This window comes from Myotis yumanensis, unplaced genomic scaffold (genome assembly GCF_028538775.1).
Source record: "Myotis yumanensis isolate MYYU_CA2020_CCGP unplaced genomic scaffold, mMyoYum1.0.hap1 SCAF_5, whole genome shotgun sequence".
Taxonomy (NCBI): Eukaryota; Metazoa; Chordata; class Mammalia; order Chiroptera; family Vespertilionidae; genus Myotis; species Myotis yumanensis.
In genome coordinates, this window is record NW_027223756.1 from 38458506 (window position 1) to 38481266 (window position 22761).

The window sequence follows — 22761 nt, forward strand, 5'->3', positions numbered from 1 at the left end:
TGAACAGGAATGCTGCAGGTGTGGGGAGGACAGAAATCCCTGGGTAGGCAGGGATAAGGATATTGATGGGCTTAACCAGTAGCATGGAATCAGCTGCCTCTTGCATGCCCCCTACTGAGGATCGCGCCTGTAACCCAATCAGGGAGTTTCCCCTATTATTAACGTCATGTATTAGTGTGGTACATTTGTTAGAAATTAATGAATGTAGCCAGGCCAGTGACTCAGTTGTTAGAGCGTTGTCCCATGAACCAGGAAGTCATAGTTTGATTCCCGGTCAGAGCACATGCCAAGGTTGCAGGCTGATCCCCAGTAGGGGGCATGCAGGAGGTAGTAGCCATAGATGCTTCTCTCTCATCAATGTTTATATCTCCTCTCAGAAATCAATAAAAAACAATTTTATAAAATATTAATGAATCTAGTAATACGTCATTTTTAACTAAAATCCATACTTGATGCAGATTTCCTGACTTGTTACCTATGTCCTTTTTCTGATCCCCTCTATGAAAGTCTGAGAAACTGTCACCGCCAAGAGAAGCCCAAAGAGACAACTAAATCTAAATCTATTGTGTCCATCTCTCTACCAAGTTTATTTTTTCCTTTAGTCCTCACAGCAATCATGTAGATCAGGCACAGTATATACGTATACTTAGGAGAGGGAACAGAGATTGTTTTGCCCCCACACATAGCTGAATTGTCAGTCAAGTTTCGAATCCAGTCCATCTGTCTGTAGTGCCTGGCTCCTAACTCCATGGGGTATCTCTTGAACGCAAGACTAAGCCCTGAGCTTGGCTTTGCGGTCCTCCAAGCTTGTTGCAGAGGAGGAATGCACCTGAGTTGACAGCCAGGAGGCCCAGACGCTCCTCGCCTTCCCTTGAGAAGAGGAGGAAGATGCAAATGACCCCAGGGCGCCGGTTTGAAAGTCCTGCCCCAACCCAGTGACTTGAGCCCCCTCTGGGGCCTCAGTTTCTCGGGATGTTAGGAAGCGGGGGCAGTTAGCAGTCCAGCGGTAGCCGTGCTCGCGTGTTTCTCCACAGGCGGAACCTTTGACGCCACAGCTCCGGGGAGCAGACGGCGCGGCCGGAGCGGAGGACCCGCAGGACCGAGGGGCTGGGCGACGGGTAGGGGCGGGGCGGGAGGCGGAGGTGCCGCGTAGGCCGAGGAGGCCGGCCCGCCCGGCTGGGAGCTCGAGCCCCATGCGCGGCCGCCTCCCCCCACGATGTTCCCCTCCCGGAGGAAAGCGGCGCAGCTGCCCTGGGAGGACGGCAGGTGAGCGGCGGCTGCCCCGGGCCCTGTCCTCCGGGTGCCGATCTTTACCGGCCGCGGGGCGGAATCTAGGAGCCGGAGGCCGTCGCGACTCGTCTCTGCGGGGCTCTCTGAGGGTCTGTGGTTCTCATCGTGGGTCACTGGGTCACGGGAGTGCGTGTCTGTCTCCATGTGGGTCTCTGTGTCCTCCAGTCTCTGTCACTCTGCAGGGCTCCGTCACCCGTGGGTCTGTTTCTCCGCTGACTTCCCTTTGTGAGTTCCTGGTTCTCTCTTTGCAAGTCGTGTTCTCTTAGGAGTTTCTCCTCTGGCCCCTCCCTATCTGAGTGCTGGTCAGTGACTCCGTTGACCTCTCTGAATGGATCTCTGTCTTTCTGTCCCTGGTCTAGGAGTCTGTGTTCCATTTCTCTGTTTCCACCTCCCCATCACCTCCATGTAATGGAGACCCTCCCTCCTTCGAGCTTCCCCTTCCTTTCTGGGCCACCCAAGCGAACGCGCCGAACAGCAGCTCTGCCCAGCTGCCCGGCTAGTGGGCCTCCTCCCTCAGCGCTGGTTCACCCCCTGCAGCCGCACTTGCACAGAGGCTGCCCGGGGTTAGGTATGGCCTGGCCCAGGGCTTAGCTAATGTTTACCACTGAAGCAGAACCGGGCCCTGACCAGTTTGGCTCAGTGGATAGAGCGTCGGCCTGTGGACTGAAGGGTCCCGGGTTCGATTCCAGTCAAGGGCATGTACCTTGGTTGTGGGCACATCCCCGGTAGGGGGTGTGCAGGAGGCAGCTGATTGATGTTTCTGACTCTCTATCCCTCTCCCTTCCACTCTGTGAAGAATCAATAAAATGTATTTTTTTAAAAAGCAGAATCGGGGAGGTGGAGCTTTTTAGTAGTCTACATTTGGGAGGATACTTCAATCTTGAGATGTGCCCCCAAAACTCTTCTCACCTAGAACACGTAGTGAGTCTTGGTAAAGACCCAGCGAAGGACACCTCGTTCCCTTTAGATCTCTTAACTTGGCCACATGTGCCAAATGGTTCTGGGATATAGTGGGTACAACTCTTTATCCTTGGGGATTTTTCAGAGTTGGTGTTGAAGTAAGAAGACAGGACTATAATAGAAAGAAAGCCAGAACTGTGCAGTCAGCCCTGGGCAGAAATCCTCTTTAATCGCCATGTGACCAGAAACATATCACTTAATCTTTCCGACTTCAGCTTTTCCATCTTAGAAACTGGGAAGAGAGCTATATAAGGACTGAAGGAGACAAACGTAAAATCCTTGATACTGTGCCTGGCACAGAGGAGGTATCTTCCACTTACCCTTGCCATTTGGAGGTGCTGTTGTCAGAGCATTTGAGTATTCAAAGCTTGTATCACTACGATTTGGGTGAGAGAAGAAAGGAAAGGTAGTGGAGGAAAATTTTCATTTCCTGATCCCTTTTCATAAACCTTTGGACAAACACTGTGTTTTCAGAAAAAGTTACTGATGTCTCTTCTCGCTTTTGACACAGGGGTACAAAGGTCCATGCAACAGATGCAGGCTAATGTAGCAATGAAGAGTGCTGGCTGTGGAGCCAGCCTACCTCGGTTTGAAACTTCTCTTTCCTAGTCTTGGGCACAGACTGAAGAAGGAGAAAAAACCTCATCTGGTTTGCCCCTCAGAGCAGGGTGGCCCGGGCCTGGGAGCCAATGGGACTACAGATCTGGAGTTTGCCATCATGTGGCATCAGGGCAACTTCTCAGTGTTGTCCACTGTCCCAAGGAATTGGGATTCGGCTCTGAATTAAGTTGTTCAGCAGTTTAGACTTTTAACAGCTCTGGATGAGAGTACCCAAGGGGATGTGATGCTGGTAGGAAGGAAGGGAAAGTTAGACGAAGGAAACAGTATGTGAAAGTGCATGGAATGCCCAATTCGTGCCATACCCTGGGTGATGGTCATTGCTTCTTCCCCTGAAGGTGGGATAGTTCCCCATGTCCACCTCCCCGGTCTCCACCCCACCCCCAGAAAGAGCTCAGAGGGAGAATCAGTAGAGACTCCAGCCTTCCCAGGCCACTGGCAGGATTGGGTTCTGCTCCCCATCGGAAACCCCCACCACAGGACAATGGGGGGTAAGTCAGAAGCCCCCTGTGAGGGTGTCCTACCCAGCCATCTCTCTGCTGTGTGTGGGACCTGGCTTCAGGACTGCTGGCTTTCTGGTTGGCAATTGTGCCACTATAGAGAGGCAGGACTTGGTGTGGCTCTAACTGCATAACTTAAAGCACGCCCTGGCTGCTTGAACCCTTCCTGTAGCTCACTTCGCATGCCCTCTGCTGTGTGTCTGGTGCAGCAGCCACAGACAGGAGCCTGATTATTAATGGGGAAGACAAGCAGGGACTTGGGGGATTACAAACCTCTAAGTACTCCAAAGGGTGAAGTACCAGATGCCATGGAAGCACAGAAGGTGCATGTATCTCAGTTTGTATACGTGCGAAGATGAGCAGTGCTGGCCATGACATTGGAGTTTGGCCCTGAAGGATCAGTGAGGGGCTTTCAGACAGATAAAATAGGAAGGGCATTTCAGGCAGAAGCATCAGGCTGTGTGAGGGCTGGAGCAGGAAGGAATATGGTGAGCAGAGGAGCTCAGAGTGGGCCAAATTATAGCATTGGATGAGTGGTAAGGGGCAACGAGATGGGGCCAGGTCACGGGTTTGACTGTCAGACCAAGGAATTTGGTCTTTTTCTTGTAAACAGAAGAGGATCATCCATGAGATTGAAGAGGTCTGAGCTGGGCAAGGACCAATGAGACCAGAGCACAGAAGAGAGGCAGTAGGTGAGGAAGGGTCAAGGGACACTTAGGAAGTAGAATCTATAAGCCTGGTAGCTACTTGGTGACTCATAGAGGTTATAGACAGGTTGCTTTGCTGATTACTTCATGGGGAGTCCTGCAGAGGAAGCCTCCCTTTTCTTGGATTCCCCAGCTCCTCCTTCACTACCCCCAGGAACTTCGAGAGAGAGAGAGAGAGAGGCAAAAGAATCAGGTGAATTACACTTGTTTTTTTGTACTTTCTAACCTAAAGGCCAGTTTCTCTCAGCACTACCGCAGTGTTTAAAGATACCAGCTGTCTTCCCAGTTTCTGAAATGAGCCTGGGTGCTAGCCCAAGCCCCAATCTTTCTTTCCCTACTCCATCTCTCAGCTCTTGTCGCATGGGCTGCCTGTTAGACTGAAGCTTTGAGACTTGTTCAGTGAACTGCCACTGTCAGTTTGGGGCTTGCATTGGTTTGGGGGCAGGCCTGATCTTCCGAAAATAACATTGGGGTTTTTCCCTGGGGATTGATGCCAGCACAGACCCAGATCTTGGGGAGCTTTCTGGTGTGAGAAGCAGGATGAAGCCAACGTTTCAGCAGGTGGTGAACATGCACGGTGTGGAAGGCAATGGGTGAGATCTCTAAGTCCAGGCTCCTGCCATCAGCTCAGGACGGGAACCCCTGTCCTGGAGAGGGGCAAGTACAAGATACAAGGAGCCTCATCCCAGCCTTCATGGTCTGGCCAGGGCTCATTCACAGAAAATAAGAAACCATCAAGGAATGGGCAGCTCTGCGACCAGGAGTGGTTGGAGGGCTTTCTGGAGGTGGGGGCATGGGCTGTATTCTGACACATGGTAGCAGCATGAACAAAAGCATTAAAGTTGCTTCTGCACTAATTCACAGGTGCTTAGGCAGACCAGCCCTACTTGTGGGGAAGCCAGAGAAGGGGTCTGTGACAGAGTCCGAGACCAGACCTGCCCTTCTGACCATCCCTGCTCTTGTCCCAGGTCCAGGCTGCTTCCCAGCAGCCTTCCCCGGAAATGCTCCGTCTTCCACCTCTTCGTTGCCTGTCTCTTATTGGGCTTCCTCTCCCTGCTCTGGCTGCAGCTCAGCTGCTCCGGTGACATGGCCTGGGCAGCCAAGGGACAAGGCCAGGAGACCCCAGGTCCACCCCGGGCCTGTCCCCCAGAGCCGCCCCCTGAGCACTGGGAAGAAGATCCATCATGGGGCCCCCACCGCCTGGCAGTGCTGGTGCCCTTCCGAGAACGCTTTGAGGAGCTCCTGGTCTTTGTACCCCACATGCATCGCTTCCTGATCAGGAAGAAGATCCCACACCACATCTACGTGCTCAACCAGGTGGATCATTTCAGGTAGGAACTACCTGACCCTGCTCCCCCTCTCCAGGAGCCTCACCTTGTCCAGGCCTTTCAAGGCCTGCTCCCTTTCCTGGCAGCAGCCCAATGCTGGTGGGCCTCAGACCTGTGAAGGGCACCTGGGTCAGTGGCAGGAGGGAGGGAGATGGGACCCTTCTCACTGGGGGTGACAGAAATCTTTGGGGAAAGTTTGGGGCTGGGGAAGGCCCTGATCTGATTTCCATTTTAAAATGGGGGTGCTGTACTTGGAGTAGATTATACCAGACAAGAGGAGGAACAGGGACAGCTGTGGGTGGTCACTGCAGTTGTCTGAGATGATGGGGACTTGGCCAGCATGTAGAAGGAATGGAGGAAGCACAGACAGGGCTTGCCAGGGGATTGGTGGTAAGGATTAGGCGAAGGGAGTGTCAATACAATGGCTTTAAAGTTGTTCACAGTCTGGCATTATCCTGAAATCTTTGCACTTACCAAAATCTTTTCTCCATAATCACAATCGAAGCATCTCACACTCCACCCCACCTTTCCTTCCAATTCCCTCCCTCTGGAAACTCCCAACAGTTCTTGGACCCCACCAGGCCCTGTAGTCCAGGATGCTCCCAACTAACTAACTAACTTCCTTCCTTCCTTCCTTCCTTCCTTCCTTCCTTCCTTCCTTCCTTCCTTTCTTCCTTCCTTTTTAACTTTATTGGGATGACATTAGTCTACATGAACATATAGGTTACATGTTTGGATTATTAATTTACAAAATATGTATATAGGACCATGTGTCCACCACCCCCAATTTTCTTTTTTTATTTTGAGAATACCTTTATTAAAGCAGGGGACAGTGAAACAAAGGAAGGGCTTAGGGTAGAGGAAACAACAGGAGAGAGAGAGAGAGTGCCAACGAAGTGCTCTGCTTTGGCTCTCTAGAACCGTTACAGGAAAGAAGTGGGCCACGCTGGGCTGTGTGAATTCACTGAGAAGTAAAGTCACAGTGAAAGTCCTGGCCAGTTTTTCTCAGTGGTTAGAGTGTCGGCCTGCAGACCAAAGGGTCTTGGGTTCGATTCATGGTCAGGGGCACGTACCACAATTGCAGGTTCAATCCCTGGTCCCAGTCGGAGCACAGATAGGAGGCAACCAATCAATGTCTCTCTCTCTCTCTCTCCCCTTCCACTCTCTCTAGGAATCAATGGAAAAAATATCCTCTGGTGAGGATTAACAGCAAAAAAGTTACAGTGAAAGAAGTGGGCCAAGGCAGGGCTGTTTTTAGCTCGATGAAGTCTAGGACAGGAGAAGCAACAGGAGATAGCCTTGGTGGTGATCTGCTTGGCTCTCTAGAAACATTATAGGAAAGAAGTGAGCCAAGGCAAGGTTGGTTATCTCACTGAAAAGTCAGAGAAAAGGGGGCCTTGGAGACAGTCCAGGGTGTAAGCCAGGGATGAGCTGCCGCTGCCATTGCTCCTCTGGTTGCAAGTCTCATGGGATTCTTAGAGTTCAGGAGAGAAAAGTAAAGATGCACACCTGAGAGGGAAGAAAGGTGAGTGTGCTCCAGAGGGAGCCTGCCGATGCTCCCAATTTTCACTGTTCACTCTCCTTGTCCTCACTTTCTCCTGACCTAACTTGGATTCCATGGCTCATTGTTAAAATCACTCCCCTGCACATATCTCAGTTCCCTTGCCCCTTTCTGCCTGGCACAACTTCTGCCTGGTGAAACCTGACTGTTTCGTTCACACCTGCTCCTGGGCAGCTGATGTGACTGGAGACTTTGAGCCCTGACCCAGGAAGCTCCTCAGCCCTGCCTGAAAGCCTCGAATTCCTCTAGTCTTCTGCCTTTCCCCCCTCCTCACCCATCCTCCCCCAACTTTGCTTTCTTTTTGAGAAAACAGAACCAACTGGAAACAAACTTGTGCAAGTCCCCAACCCCTGGCCCTGTGGACCAGCTTCTGTGCACGGTTGCTTTTGATGCCTTGTCCCAGCTCTACTGGGGCCAGCTCTTCCACTGGCACTAGCTCCCTTTCTCGTCTCCTACTCAAGGACATCACTCCAGCTGTGGGCCCTTTTCTGTCCTACATGATCAAGTTTTTCTTCCTTTCTGGGTCATTTGCATCAGCATACAAAATTGCACATCTCCCACAGCTACCACCTCATTTCTCTGCTCCCCTTTATAGCAAAACTCCTCCCATTTATCCCCTCATTGCTAAAACAGCTTTCACTGACATCACTAATGAACCTTGCTAATCATCCTTCATCCTGTAGACTTCTCGGCAGCATTTGCCAAATGGATTACTTCTTCCTTCCTCAAACACCTCTGTCTGACTTCCGGGGCAGCCCTCTCTGAGTCTCCTCCTTTCTCACTGGCTGTCCTCCCCTCCTTTCCAGGTTCTGCCTCAGCTCCCTGGTCTCGGTCTCAGTGCTCCTGAGTGTCTCCTTGCTGGCTACAGTCACTCCCTGGGGGATCTCATCCAGGTTCAGAGCATTAGGTCCCATCTCTACTCTGGCGATTCCAGGGGCTGTACTCCCAGCCTAGACTTCTCTCCTGAACTCCAGACCTGCACATCCATCTACTTGCACAGCTCTCCATTTGCTGGTCTCAGAAGCACCTCAAGCTTAACTTGATCAAAGCTGAATTCCTGCTTTCCCACCTGCCCCAGACCAGCTTCCCCTGCCTCCTCCCCCACCAGGAAATGCCAACTCCGTGCTTCCAGTTACTCAACCCAAAAAGCCTTGGAATCGTTCTCCACTTTTCTTTCTGCCTCACATGAGACATCCAGTTCGTCAGCAGAATCCATCTAGAATCTGCCCACTTCTCACCATCTTCACTGCCACCTCCCTGAGCTAAATCACCATCATCTTTTGCCTAAATTATTGTAATGGCCTCTCAACTCACCTCTCTGCGTCCACCTCGGTCCTCCAGTCTCTTCTCAACACCCCAACTAGAGTGATCCTGTTGCACCCTAAGTCACCGTGTGTCATGCCTCTGCTCTAAGCCCTACAGTGGCTCCCCATCTCTTCACGGCCAAAGCCTAAGCCCATCAGGGGCCCATCACCTTCTGACCTCATCCTCTATGCCCCACTCACTCACTGCCTGGCCACATTGGTGCCTAGGCCTTGGTAGGCACTCTCTCCTCTGCCCAGAGCCCCCTCCCCCTGATTTCCATAGGGCTCATTCCCTCCAGCCTTCAGGTTGCTACTCACCCTTCACCCTGTTACCCTGACCACCTGTCTAAAAGAACAGCTGCCTCATGCTTTGACCTCCTGCTTTACTTTTCTCCACAGCACTCTCTGGCTTTTTAAGTATTTATTTGTTTATTTTTGTCTCCTGTTATTCAAATATCAACTCCTTGAGGGCAGGGCTTTGATTTCTCACTGTTAAATCCTATGCTCTCAACAGTTTCTGGCACATAGTAGGTGCTCAGTAAACATTTGGGCGATGAATGGAGGAGCAGATGTGAAGCTGGATAGCTTCACAGTGAAATCAGTGTCGGCCTGGAGGGCAGCATAGGCCCCAGGGTGGGTGGTGTAGAGGATGGGCTCTCCTGCAGAGTCTGGGGGAGAGCCAGCTCGCTGCCCGTACCCTGCCCAGCCTTGGCCGTTCTGTACAGGTTCAACCGGGCGGCACTCATCAATGTGGGCTTCCTGGAGAGCAGCAACAGCACAGACTACATCGCCATGCACGACGTGGACCTGCTCCCTCTCAACGAGGAGCTGGACTATGGCTTCCCTGAGGCAGGGCCCTTCCACGTGGCCTCCCCAGAGCTCCACCCGCTCTACCACTACAAGACTTATGTCGGCGGCATCCTGCTGCTCTCCAAGCAGCACTACCAGCTGGTGAGGCCCAGCCAGCCTGTTCTGCTGAGCCAGGGAGCTCCCACTGGGTGGGGGCACTGACAGGAGGAGGGCAGTTCTGGGCCCCAGCAGGGAACCCAGGACAGAAGAGAGGAGCAGGAGCAAGCAGGTTGGTTAGGGAGGATTCAGGCTCAGCACAGAAAGCCCGTGAAAGTTGGCTTCATAAAAGTTGGGTTCACTGGGTCTTAAAATAGATAAGTCTGGTTGCGGCTGAGAGGAGGGTGTTGCTTCCTGTGTGGCTTGCCCAGCCTCTCAGACAGTGTCACTAGGGCGCCATTTCTCTCTCCTCATTTCTCTCATTTCTGCCTTCTTTAGGCAGGATTTCTTTCCAGATACTCAGAGTGAGGGCTGGTGGTTGTAGTTGCAATCTGTATCTGTCTAGGCCCAAGTCCACTGGAAGAGGGAGCTCCCTCTCCAACAGCCAGACAGGAGTTCCCGAGCCATACCGCACAGGTTCTTGATTGGCCTGACTTGTGTCCTGGGCCCATTCCTGAGTTAGTCACTGTGGCGGAAGGGGGGGCGGGGAGGAGAAGAACTGAGTAGTTTAGACCTGGGTCTCCTGCTCCTCACAAGACTAAAGCCAGCTTTATGTAAATGAAGTCCCTAATCTGGTAGCGAAAATTGGTATCTGCCATAGAGCCCAACTGTTCCTCTCCCACACAGAGGAAGAAGCCAGGGCTGAGCCCAGAAGAAATGGGGAGGGGCAAGCAGGAATTGGTACTTCTGCCCTTTACCAGCCACCCAGAGTGGTGCCCTCCTGCCAGTCAGATATTTTGGGGAAACAAATCATCTCACACAAGTTCCAGGCACAGGGACTGGGATGTGCTGACTGTCCCCCCAATACTGCAGAGGTTGTGGGAAGCTTGAGCATCGGTGTCCGCTCCAAACTTCCAGGGGAGGAGGAAAGGAGGCTGGGTACTTCTGAGAGGTAAGAGACCAAAGAGCACACTGGGTGGATGAGGTGAGTGATGCTGTCTGTCTCTGTGTTAGTGCAACGGGATGTCCAACCGCTTCTGGGGCTGGGGCCGTGAGGACGATGAATTCTACCGGCGCATCAAAGGAGCTGGGCTCCAGGTAACACCCCCAGGTCCCCTACCACCACTTCAGCCATCGTGGCCGCCCTGAGGCTCCCTTCTCTGCCCTCAGCTTGGAGATCCTCAGCTGGTTCTGATCCTAGTCCTGCCCCCAACTTAGCACACCTCTTCTGCATAATGGGAATACAGGCCCTTGCCTGTGGCCTGTGGCAGGCAGTGGGACCCCAGAGGACTAGTGGCGAGGGCCAGGGCTCCAGGAGGGGCAGCCTAACCTAACTTCCTTTGGCCTCCTTAGCTATTCCGCCCCTCGGGAATCAAAACTGGATACAAGACATTTCGCCACCTGCATGACCCAGCCTGGCGGAAGAGGGACCAGAAGCGCATTGCAGCTCAAAAACAGGTGCTGACTGGTTCCCTGATCAGGCATGGATAGGCGATGACATGGGGGAGCCAGCAGGCCCAAGCATTTCACCAAGTTCTACTTGGGTTCAAATGGCCCTATCCACTCCTTTTTTGGCCCAGCCCAGTCGATGGCATTTTGTTTGCGTACCCTTCCCTGGTTGGTGGTTGCTATGGGACCTGGGACCTGGATCAGATGACCCCCACGCAGGCTGGGTGGAGGGGACTCAGCTGAAGGTGCCAGAATCCCAGGCAGACCTGCAACCCAAGAGTTTCCATCCCTCAAATGGCTCTTCTCTAGGAGCCATACTAGTCAACTGAAAACCCCTGCTCTCCTGCTTACTGGGGCATACAGCTGTGGGCGAGCCTTCACGGCTGTGAGCATCACTCCTCTCTTCAATGGGGACACAGAACCTCTGATGATGAGGTCATCGGCATCAATATACAGCTGGCACCCACAAAGCCCTGAGTATATGCTCTCTCCCCTTTTCCTTCCCAGGAACAATTCAAGGTGGACCGGGAGGGAGGTCTGAACACTGTGAAGTACCGTGTGGATGCTCGCACAGCCCTGTCTGTGGGTGGGGCCCCGTGCACTGTTCTCAACATCATGTTGGACTGTGACAAGGCTGCTACCCCCTGGTGCACATTTGGCTGAGTTGGCTGGACAGTAAGGAGGCTTGTACCTACAGGCCACACTGCTATTGAGGCCCTAGACAAAACCTCAGGCCCTGGGCCCAGCTCCAGTAGGATGTGGAGTGGTCTGCAGGCTACGTGTTTACAGCAGCCTGGCCCCCAGAGGCAGGCTTGAGCCAGGACAAGACACACAGGGCGCCTGGGATGCTGCTAGCAATAAACAGTGATGGAGAGAGGCTGGGATGTGGCTCCCAACCGGGACTCTCCGCCCTGCCTCTGCTTGCCCTGCTCTGCCCTACTTTGCATGCTGAGACCTGCGGGCTTTGTTCCTTCCTCCAGGACCGCCTCATGCAGAGATATGGTTTAGAGGCCAGGCTGCTGATATGAGTGGCTAGGGCCATTGGGAGGCTTAAAGTGCAGAAACCAGAGAGCAAGCCCCACAGAAAGGGAACAACAGAGCAGCTGTAGCTGGTTGTCACCATGTAGGAATGTGGGCCTGTGTTGTCAGATCTTCTGATTTTTCAAAAGAAACTAGAAGTCTGGATTCTTAAGTGAAATTGGTTAATTATTAAATGATAGCAACTAATTGAAACTTTTAAAAAGTATGGCAGTCCAAACAAAATGTGTTGTGAACCACCAGTTTGTCACTGTGGCTGAAGGGAAGGGGATAGGACAAAAGATGACATCTCTCTTTGTAATAAGCTGGCAAGGAGTTGGGTTAGGGCTGGGGATGGCAAGACCAGGGGAAGCTCAGGTGGGAGAGAAGCCAAAGACACAAGGTTCCTGCTACCGCCCACAGCCCTCTAGGCCTTGTTGCCCTCGGGGCAGTGTGACCACCGCCAGGCTCTAGTGAGCTCTGACTCTGGGAAGGGGACTTCACCTGCCTCACTAAGATGGACCGATCCAGAGGACTGGACTCAGGGCAGGCAGGATGTGTCGGCAGTGGCTCAGTCATGGCTTGAGGGAGTGAGGGCCGTGTTTCTGACGCCAGAGGAAGAAGATGAGAAGTAGGAGAATCCCTGGGGTGTTCCCACAGCACAAGCGATCACCCAATGCCAAGAAGAGGTGAAGGAGGGGAGCTTAGGAGACTATGGAATTGGGGAGTGATCTTGGAGGGAAGCCTGGGGCCAACGAGAGAGTGGGAGGCCACGGGCCCTGCAAAGTAGATCACTTCTTTAAGGCAATGGACTGCCAAAGATTGGCGGCAGAAGTCCGAGGAGACTGGGACAGTTGAGGCTAGTTTAACAGTAGGACACCTGGAATGCTGGAGGACGAGATGGAGGTCCTAGAGTTCAGGAGGGCGGTTTCAATAGCTCTGCTCCAAAAAGACTCCTCCTCTGAGCTGCTGTGTGCAGTTGTGAGGGTTGTACACTGTACAACCTAAGCATAAGCCAAGAGACTTGAGCAAAGATGAGCAGAGAGAAGCTTCAGGCTCCATGTAACTGTTCACGTGTATAACAGAGGGTCCTTGTGATCCTAAATTGGTCTTAACCAGTGATTCAGCCCCACAGTGAGGGGCACCCAGGCTGCAATTACAGTGCAAGGGTGGTGAGCAGGACTTACTCAACTTGAGGTCCAGGAGAGGGAATAGTGTGTTTTCTGTATGCCAGTCTCCTGGGCAACCCTGGCTAAATCATCCTGGACTTAAGTAATGTGGAGGCAAAACTCCAACCTCTTGGAGCTGGTGGGAATGGATGTGGTATCATAGCCCTCAGCTCTGTACTCATCTGGCACATAGCAAGACCTCACAAAATGTGGGTGTTCCTTTATACCTGCACCAAGGATGTAGAATGAGCAGAAGAAAAGCAGAATCAGCTCACTCAGCCTGGGCTGGGGCACAACTCCGACCTGGGGCCCCACACTCCACTATGGCTGCTGCTGCCACCTCCAGGAGAGTGGGAGGGAGCTGAGCAATGGTTTGCAGGGGGAAGAAGCAGGCAGCTCTACTGCTTCCTCAGTGCCTTGGTTGCCTCCTCTGTGGAGTGGAGCTAACATCCCTGTCTTGCTGGCCAGATGTGGATGAAATGAATCCAGGATGAACTGGCACCTGCTGAGCATTCACCAAGTACAACATGCTAGGTCTTATTGATTAATCTGCCTTGTAGCTGAGGATGGTGAAGCACAGAGAGCTAAGTAGCTTGCCCAAGGTATAAGAGTTGGTACCTAGTGGAACTTGGCCTTAGAGCAGATTCCTTCACTCCTGGCCTGCACAGCTGGTCCCATGCACAGATGTTCCTTATCCTCCAGACTGTTCCTCCTCTCTCTAGATGGGGAGGGCTAGCCAACATGGTTTGATGTCCCTCCCACCTCTGAGAGGAAACCAGGGCCATGGGTGAGACACAAAGTGTCTGCCCCATGCTTCCTCTGCTGGATTAAGGTGGGGATTTGGCTGCTGGGTAGGTCCCTTGGAGCATCAGTGGGACCAAGAGCGTGACACTGTGCCTGAGGAATGTACAAGGTGCTTGGGGAAGGTCTCCAGGAGGGGTGGGCTTGCTGGTGGAGTCAGTTTGCTGTCGGATGGGAAGAGTTCTGGAGGGATCATGTGCAAGATAGAGAGATGAAGAGAGCATGTTATGTTCAGGGACCTGGAAGGAGCTCTGGGTGTCCCTGGTTTGCCAATACAGTGCAGGAGTGTGTGTGTGGGGCGGGGGGAGGTGGTGGCAGCAGAGGGAAGGTTGGGTGGACCATGAGGATCTGTGTTTGCCACATTGAGCAACCTATACTGTATTCTCTGGGTTCAGTGTTTTCAAGCACGGGGAAATTTTTGAGCAGGGAGAGACCTTTCTGAACCCACAACTTTAGTGTATTGAGACAACACTCTAATCAACTGAGCTATTCTGCCAGGACACCACTGTCAATTTCTTAGTTTTGACCAATGCACTATAGTTAGGTAAGATATTAACCATAGGGAAAGCCGGGTAAAGGCTATACAGAAATTTTCTGTAATATCTTCATAATTTTTCTATAGATCTCAAATATTCCCAAAGGAAAAACAATTTTTTAAGATAAGTTATATATGAGCAGCATAGCAATTGCTCAGGTGATGATAGAATCTTGCCCTTCCCTTCAGGCTGACAGTTGAGAATTTCCTCTGCTACTGCATCTGTCTGAGCTATGCCCCCTCACCCACAAGTAAGGTTGAGTTGAGGACTCCTCAGGCTATGATATTGGACCAGAAAGAAGTAAATGGAAAAGGTAACTATTTGTTGTCTGATAGTGCAGCACCGAGTATTTCCTTCCTAAGGAAGGGATGTAGAAGGTGTTTTTCCTTAATGACTACCTGCAGTGTCCCCTTGTCCGCTCCTTCATAGAGGCCTTCCTGACTACCCATTCCTAAGAGTTCACACACAAACTCACACATACATCATCCCTTTTTATTGCTCTCACAGCTATCATCATTAACTGAAATCTTATTTATTTTCTCTCCCCTGTTCCTTCATCTCACTAGAACATCAGCCCCCTGAGCGCAGGACCTGTGTATCTTGTTCATTGCTATGTCCTCAGCTCCTAGCACTGGGCCTGCTGCCTCATAGGCACTCAGTTTTCATGGAATTGATTGAATTGAAATTCCCAGGTGGCAGGTTGCAGCCCACAGCACCAGCTGCTGTTGCCCAGGCCTTCTCTGCCCTAAGGCTGATGTTTTGCTCTCCTGTCCTGTCCTGAAGACCCGGGGCCACCTCTTCCCCACACCTGACTTCATCTTCTTTGTTCACTTGCCCTTTCCATCTTGTTTACCTGTCTGCCAGCAGCTGCTACACTACCTGCCAACTTTAATTCTGCTTCATTTAAGCTCATTTGCACCAATTTCCTTTTTTAGAACAATCCACGAAGTCCCCTAAAGAGCAGCACATGCTGTGGGCGGCCCTGCTTCCCTTTTCCTAATGAGCACAGAGCAGCCGTTTCCTTCCCTCTGAGCACTCACTGAAAGCCCTTTGCCAGACAGGAGAGGCCTAGACTCAGAGATGCTCATTTCCTAGTGGACCTGAAGTCAGGGGCACACGCTGTGGAAATTCTGAATTTTAAGGGGATGGAAAGTCCAAAGTGCTTTGGGGGCTGACCTGCTTCCTGAGGTGACTTTTCCTCCCTCACAGCTGTAGGACCCACCCCACGTCCTCATCACTGGGCTTTTAGGCCTCGCGGTCCTGGGGACTACAACTCAGGAGAGAGTCTGTTCTGCTCCCTAGAAATTGGAGTGAGAAAGAGGTTCAGAAGTAGTGGCCCCACCCCAGGGAATGTTCTCTCTTACCCTTAGAGCTGGCAACACCAGAGGCTGCAGAATTGCCCTTTCTGTGCAGTGGCCTAGAATCTCAGCCCAAAATGGGAAAACACAGACTTCCTAACACATTGTCACATCCACCTCTCACTTTCTGCTGCTGCAGAAGGCTCAGCATAAAATGAAATCATGTTGCTTTTCATAGAAATGAAGCCAAGGCAGGAATGTGGGCAGGCAGAAACTGAAGGGCCAATGAGACTTATCTGGAAGAAGGGAAATTCCTGGGGTTGGATCAGCCAGGGTAGTGGAACTGGAACTTTGGCCTCAGCCAGAGGAGGTAGTAATCCCACCTCCACCACTAATTCACTGCAACCTCAGGCAAGTCGCTGAACCTCTCTGAGCCTCAGTGTCCACATCTCTAAGGTAGAACTTTTCATACCTGCCTACCTTGTATGGTTGCTGAGAATAAACAAGGTACTGTACATATCTGGTAGTGTATGGTATCTGACACATAGGGAGTACCCAATAAGTAAAAGCTTTTATTACCATTTACAGGCTTTAAAACAGTGAGTGACGCCATCTTTACTGTGATTCAGAGAGTCATATTGCCTCATTACTTAACATTCCCTCCTAAAAGTGCACTGGGGCTTGCTGAGGACTTGGAGGGCCTTGCAGAAAGACACAGGCATTCCCACATCTACACATCAGGGACTTGGCCTCAGACCTTGAATTCACTGACTTAAAATTAACTGCTATTAGCCAGATTGTGCTCCCTATAATGTTGTAGTGTTTTAGATTTTCAAAAAGCACAAAAGCCCTAGCTGGTTTGGCTCAGTGGATAGAGTGTCAGCCTGCAGACTGAAGGGTCCCCACTTCCATTCCAGTCAAGGGCATATGCCTGGGTTGTGGGCTTGACCCCCAGTAGGAGGCATGCAGGAGGCAGCCAATCAGTGATCTCTCTCATCATTGATGTCTCTATCTCTCCCTCTCCCTTCCTCTCTGAAATCAATAAAAATATATTAAAGGGGGGAAAAATCCACCTACAACAGCAGAGAAAGAAATGCTTGATTTCTGGGCTCTGTCGTGGCACTGGATACCTCCAGAGAACTGGCGCTGTGTTCCAACACTTAACTGTTCCAGGTTCTGTTTCCTACTATATGGCCCCTTTCTTTCTGCTGCTTCCTGCTGGCAAAGGAAAGTTGATGACAAGACGTGGGCAAAAGCAAAATGTAGTTTTAAATTAAATAATACATTAAGAAAATGAGCTATGTCTAAGGAGAACAAATTCAAGTATGATCTGGGATCTACAGGTTCGCCATCCAGTGGTCCTAACCCTGGCCACTCACTAGAATCCACTGTGGAGCATTAGAAGCAATAGCCCAGCCAGAGAGGCTCAGTGGTATGAACCAGGAGATCACGATTCCCAGGTTGCAGGCTCAGTTCCCAGTGTGAGGTGTGCAGGAGGCAGCTGATCAATGATTCTCTATCATCATTGATATTTCTGTCTCTTCCTCTCTGAAATAAATAAAAAAAAATATATTTTAAAATTCAGGGTCTTTAAACAATAAGATTAAATTTTAAAAAAATTTCAGGGCAGGGTTACCATGGGGGTGAGGAAGGACAGGATGCATTTGGGGAGAGGTCGACAGGGGGCCTTAAAGATTTTCTTAGTTTTCTATTTCTTAAGCAGACGCTTGACATATAAGGAATCATTCTATTATTTTTCATACCTTATATGCACATGTATATGTGTCATATTTATGACATATAAAGTATTTTAATAAAAAATTGTAATGGGACCAAAAAGAAGACCATAGATATCTGTGGTAGTTATGAGTAATGAAAATGCACATGCTGTGTTGGTAAGGATGTGGAGTAACTGGGAATTTCATGCAGGCGAGTACACGTGCAATTTATGCCTGCTGTCTTTGTAACTAGCCCTCCTTTTCATTCTCAGAAGTTCCCCAGATGGAATCGACTAGCAAGAGGGCCCTGTGCTCTCAGTGGTAGCAGCTGCCCCTGTTTCTTGTCCCAGGGCAAACAGAAATGCTGAAGAGAAACAAGGTGAAACTTTCTGATTAAATAGTCACTTCTACTTACTTGGAAAGCCTCCCTTGTTCTTCATCTGTAAATTAGGCATAACTGTTATCTTATGGGTTTGTTGTGATACTTCAATGAGATTATCTATGCTCAGGATGCAAGAAATAGAAATCTCCCTTCTTTTTCCAAATTAAATTAGGACAGTACCAGCACCTGGAGGGACTCTAATATTACCCTGAGAGGCAGGGAGCCCTACCCCCTTCCATATCATCTAAGGCTCTCCCAGGCTTACAAAGTCCCAAGAAGGTCCCTGTAGATTAAAAGCGATCTAAAGACACATCTACCAAATGCAGAGTGTGGACTTCAGGTGGATCCTGATTCAAACCAATCAACTAGAACAGATTCCTGATAAAATCAGGAAAATATGAGTAAGGATTGAGTATTAGGAGATGGCAAGGTGTGATAATGGCATTGTGTTTGGGCTTCAAAAAATTTCTCCTTCCCAAATAGCTATTCTCTGATCTCAAATAAAGGCATGCTGCTTCTCATTTTGATACAGCCTAAAATATTTATGGATAAAATCTTATAATGTCTAAGATTTGCTCTAAAATAATCCAGTGGTGGGAGTTGAGGGGAGTGGATAGAGATTAAACAAGAGTGGTCAGGAGATACTCATTGTAGCTGGCTGGTAGATACAAGGGGCTCATTGTTCTCTTCCTTCTATTTTTACCTACATGTGAAATTTCCCAGGAAGAAGAGAAAAAAGGGAGAGGAAAAGGGAGGGAGGGAAACAGGGAGGGAGAGAAGCAGGGAGGCAGGAAGCCTCCCCCACCCTCCATGCAGGATAGAGCTCCAGCTCTCAGAGCACAGTTCAGCTCTGTGGTGATGCCAGCAGCCCTCCTGCAGGAGATCTGTACTAGACAGCATGAACTTCAGAAGACAATAGTTCTACACATGCCAGCTTCACCAGTCCTTCGGGAGCCAAACCCACCCAGAGGACTGTAGTATCATGAGTGCAGAATCCACTTGTCTTTTTCCATCCGTCCCAGGAAACCAGGCACAAGAGGTGGGGCCACTTGCCTTTTTTAATCTCCTGAAGGACCACAGCAGTTTCTCTTGAAATACACCAAATGTTTTCATTCCACACCTTCTGGCACAGTCTGGCAGCTCTTGAGAAGGAGCTCAGATCTGAAAACAAAAGATCCTGGCCATCCTCTACCCGAGCCCAGGCCTCTCTGGCCTCCTGGAAAGGGGAGGAAGATGGGGTGGGGTGGGTGGACTCATCTTTCCTGGTAATACCTGTTCTTCCCCCATTCTCCCTCCTCCAACCAAATACAGACCAGGAGACTTCTTGCTATAGAGGTGCCATGATATAAGTTAAATGCCCATGGGTCCCCATTGTACAAGTAAGGGGAACCCTCTGGAGAGGCCAGGTGCTGTACGAGAGCCACTCCTTCCCACTCCCTCCATCACGAGTTCCTCAATCAGCCTTGGCTGGGTAGCTCAGTTGATTGGAGCATCGTTCAGATAAACTAAGGTTGTGGCCAAGTCAGGGTACATGCAAGAATCAAGCAATGGTCCAGCCAGAGTAGTCCAGTGGTTGAGTATGAACCTATGAGCCAGGAGGTCACAGTTCAATTCCTGGTCAGGGCACATGCCCAGGTTGTGGGCTGGATCCCTATAGGGGGGCATGCTGGAAGCAGCTGATTGATGATTCTCTCTCATCATTGATGTTTCTGTCTCTCTCTCCCTCTCCCTCTCTGAAGTCAACAAAAAAGAACCAGTAAATGCATTAATAAGTGTCTCCCTCTCTCCCTTCCTCTTTCTTTCTAAGAATCAATAAATATTTTTTTAAGTTCCTCAATCATCCACTGGCTTTTACTGCCCCCTTGTGGTCATTTTCTCCCCATAGCCATCCCTGCAATACAAATTTCCTGCCTACCCACCTTGCACTAAGCCAGTTTTCATTGAGGAGCAGACATTTGGCTTATTAGTGGGAAAACTTCCTCTTAAATGAATATCTTCCAAACAAGTTATTTTCTTTTTAAAAACGTTACTGGTTAAAAATTTCACAATAAAAATTTAGGGAGAAAAATATCTTACAAAGTGGCTGGTTATAGGGAAAAGCCTGCCTCTATATGGGTAAAGGAAGCTCTAATACCATAAAAAACAATGCTCCTGCAGACACTGTGCTTGTTCCTGGCAGGATTGTGGCTGGATCTAACTCCTAGGAGTCTTTTTAGAGCCCAAGCCACTCAGTGACTTACCCCTGGTGACAGCGGAACAGATTTAGAGGCATACACCAGAAGCCAAGTCTCATCCCAATCTTGGGCAAACAAGCCACTATGCCTCTATATCCAGTGGGACTGAGGGCAAGGCTTTAGACCCCAGTGTGCAGAGGACACAGGCAAACAATTTGATGAAACCAGTTTGTGGCCTGCTGTTTTCCACCCTGTGTGAACTGGTTCTCAGAACACCAATGAGCAAGTCTGTCCCCAGCTGTTCCAGACGTCTTACACCCGAGCAGAAAGAGCCAGGCCACTGTGAACTGTTCCAACTTACTCCCAGAGGCCCGTCCTCTCCGCGGGAGCTGTAGTGCAAATGCCTGCGTTTTGTTTGTCTATTTTGTGATGCAAGTGCCTGATTTATGCTTTTGGCTGCCCAGGCATCCACTTCAAAGACAGCTATCAGGAGTAAACACGGTGCCAGCCACACGACTAGAAGAGCCAGGCTGCTCTCCATCCCCAAAGTTCCTTTGTTTTAGAGAACTTTGGTTTGACTTTTGTCTTTCTCTTCTTGCCTTTAAATATTGCTCTTATGCTTTACATTCACTAATAAAGAGTGAACCCAAGAAACCCTAGGCTCCCACCCTCAACACCAATAAAAGCAAAACCCCAGGCGTGCGCGCGCACTCTCTCTCTCTCCCTTCCTCCCTCCACCTCTTCACTGTGGAATCTCCAGAAACTGTGAATAATAAACGTTGTTTTCTTTTTAAAAAAATATTTTTTTTAAATTTATTTCAGAGGGGAAGGGAGAGAGATAGAAACATCAATGATGAGAGAGAATCATTGACTGGCTGCCTCCAGTCCTGGATCCTTCAGTCCTGGGATCCTTCAGTCCGCAGGCCAACCCTCTGTCCACTGAGCCAAACCAGCTAGGGAAAACCTTGTTTTCTTTTATTCAAAGTTTCCTGAAGGTTATTGCTGAAGGCATCTTGCAGTTGTGGTATACTAGTACACACACAGACCAGCTTAAAACAATAACTTTGCCCAAAGATGCCTTCTCTCGGATTTCTGACACACAATCAGCACAGCGTTTTCCCATGACCCGAGGAAAGCCTGCCTTTCTGGCTCATGCTGCCACAGCAGTCTTTAAAGGACTGAGTTAGAGAGGCTGGAGCCTCAGGAGGGAGCCCACTGTAGTGAGACCCTCAAGCTGGGCAGCTCGAGCGTCCCAGCTTCAATAACTGCATGTCTACAGATGGCCAAAAGACATGAAAAAATGCTCACAGTCACTGATCATCAGAGAGATGCAAATTAAAACGACAATGAGGTATCACCTGTCAGAATGGCTACCATCAACGAATCAACAAATGACAGGTGCTGGTGAGGATATGGAGAAAAGGGAATCCTCGTACACTGCTGATGGGAATGCAGACTGGTGCAGCCATTATGGAAAACAGTATGGAGTTTCCTCAAAAAATTAAATATGGAACTGCCGTTTGACCCAGTGATCCCACTTCTAGGACTATATCCTAAGAAACCTGGAAACACCAATCAGAAAGAATGTATGCACCCCTATGTTCATAGCAGCACAATTTATAATAGCTAAGATCTGGAAACAGTGCAAGTGCCCATCAGTAGATGAGTGGATAAAAAAGCTGTGGTACATTTCTACCATGGAATACTATGCAGCAGTGAAAAAGAACAATCGCTTACCCTTTGAGACAGCATGGAAAATATCATGCTAAGTGAAATAAGTCAGTTAGAGAAAGATAAGTATCATATGATCTCACTCATATGTGGAATCTAAGTAAGAAATTAAACTGATGAATGGAGTGGGTCCAGAGACATAAAAGCATGGAACAGAGTGCAGAATCTCAGAGGGAAGGAGGGGGAGGGTGGGAGGGTGGATGGGTGGGAGGTAATCCACCAAAGACCTTGTATGCATATATGGATAACCCATGGATACAGACAGTGGGGTGGTGAGGGCCTGGGGCAGGGGATGAGGGTAGGCTGGATGGGGTCGATGGAAGAAAAAGGGGGACATATGTAATACTTTCAACAATAAAGATTAAAAAAATAATAACTGCATGTCCTCATGAAACTGCCTTAACCTTACCAAAGCCTCTTTCCTCATCTCTGAAAGAAGGACACCAGCACCCTCCCCCAGGAGTGTTGGGATGATCCGAATGGAAGATGGTTGAGATTTGCACATCGCACCACTGCTTAGATGTGCAAAGAAATGTGGCCAAGTGCATCTTCTTCACAAGTCAGAGGGGTAGGGTAGGGGTGCCAAGATTTTAGCTCAGCATTTCAACCTGCTCTGGTCCAAACTGTCTTCTGAGCTCTTTGAACATAAGAAACATCCGAACTTATCGAGAATCTCTATGAGTTTATTAGAACCAAAATGGCAATTGTAAAATCTCAATAGATTGAGAAAATGCTCTGGAAAATGGCAGTTTTACCACTTATTTTATAATCAGAATCAAAGGGAAAGATGTAAGAGGGTTACCTGAAATCCACTGGTGATCTCTTAGGGAGGCAGGAGAAAGCAAAGGGGGAAATCTTTGAGATTGGATAAAAAGTAAAACAGATATACACATACTTCTTTTTTAATTTTTGTTGTTGTTAATCCTCACCCAAGGATATTTTCCCATTGAATTATTTTTTTTAGAGAGAGAGTGGAAAGGAGGAGGAGAGAGAGAAGCATTGATGTGAGAGAGACACATTGATTGGGTGCCTCCTGCACTGGCCTCGACCAGGCTTGGGGATAAAGCCTGCAACCAAGTTACGTGTCCTTGACCGGAATCGAACCCAAGACCCTTGAGTCTGAGGGCCGATGCTCTATCCACTGAGCCAAATGGGTTAGGGCAGTGGTCGGCAAACTGCGGCTTGCAAGCCACATGCGGCTCTTTGGCCCCTTGAGTGTGGCTCTTCCACAAAATACCGACTTCTGCACATGGGCCACAAAGTTTCAATTGCA

The 22761-nt window shown here is 49.8% G+C and overlaps 1 protein-coding gene across 1 annotated transcript; it reads left to right on the forward strand.

Moving 5' to 3' along the window:
• Positions 1-1144: 1144 nt before the first annotated feature.
• B4GALT7 (beta-1,4-galactosyltransferase 7) lies at positions 1145-18110 on the forward strand. Its single transcript, XM_070415122.1, has 6 exons — positions 1145-1266; positions 5044-5406; positions 8994-9219; positions 10228-10311; positions 10567-10671; positions 11170-18110. The coding sequence occupies exons 1-6, from the start codon at positions 1217-1219 to the stop codon at positions 11323-11325; spliced, it is 984 nt and encodes a 327-aa protein (XP_070271223.1). The 5' UTR covers positions 1145-1216; the 3' UTR covers positions 11326-18110.
• The last annotated feature ends 4651 nt before the right edge of the window (positions 18111-22761 follow it).

What these genes read in the sequence shown, in the direction of transcription:
- B4GALT7 (XM_070415122.1), top strand. Translation starts at nt 1,217, where the DNA reads ATGTTCCCCTCCCGGAGGAAAGCGGCGCAGCTGCCCTGGGAGGACGGC. An exon ending in AACCAGGTGGATCATTTCAG is followed by an intron (nt 5,407 to 8,993) that starts GTAGGAACTACC and finishes CGTTCTGTACAG; the next exon opens with GTTCAACCGGGCGGCACTCA. An exon ending in GCATTGCAGCTCAAAAACAG is followed by an intron (nt 10,672 to 11,169) that starts GTGCTGACTGGT and finishes TTTCCTTCCCAG; the next exon opens with GAACAATTCAAGGTGGACCG.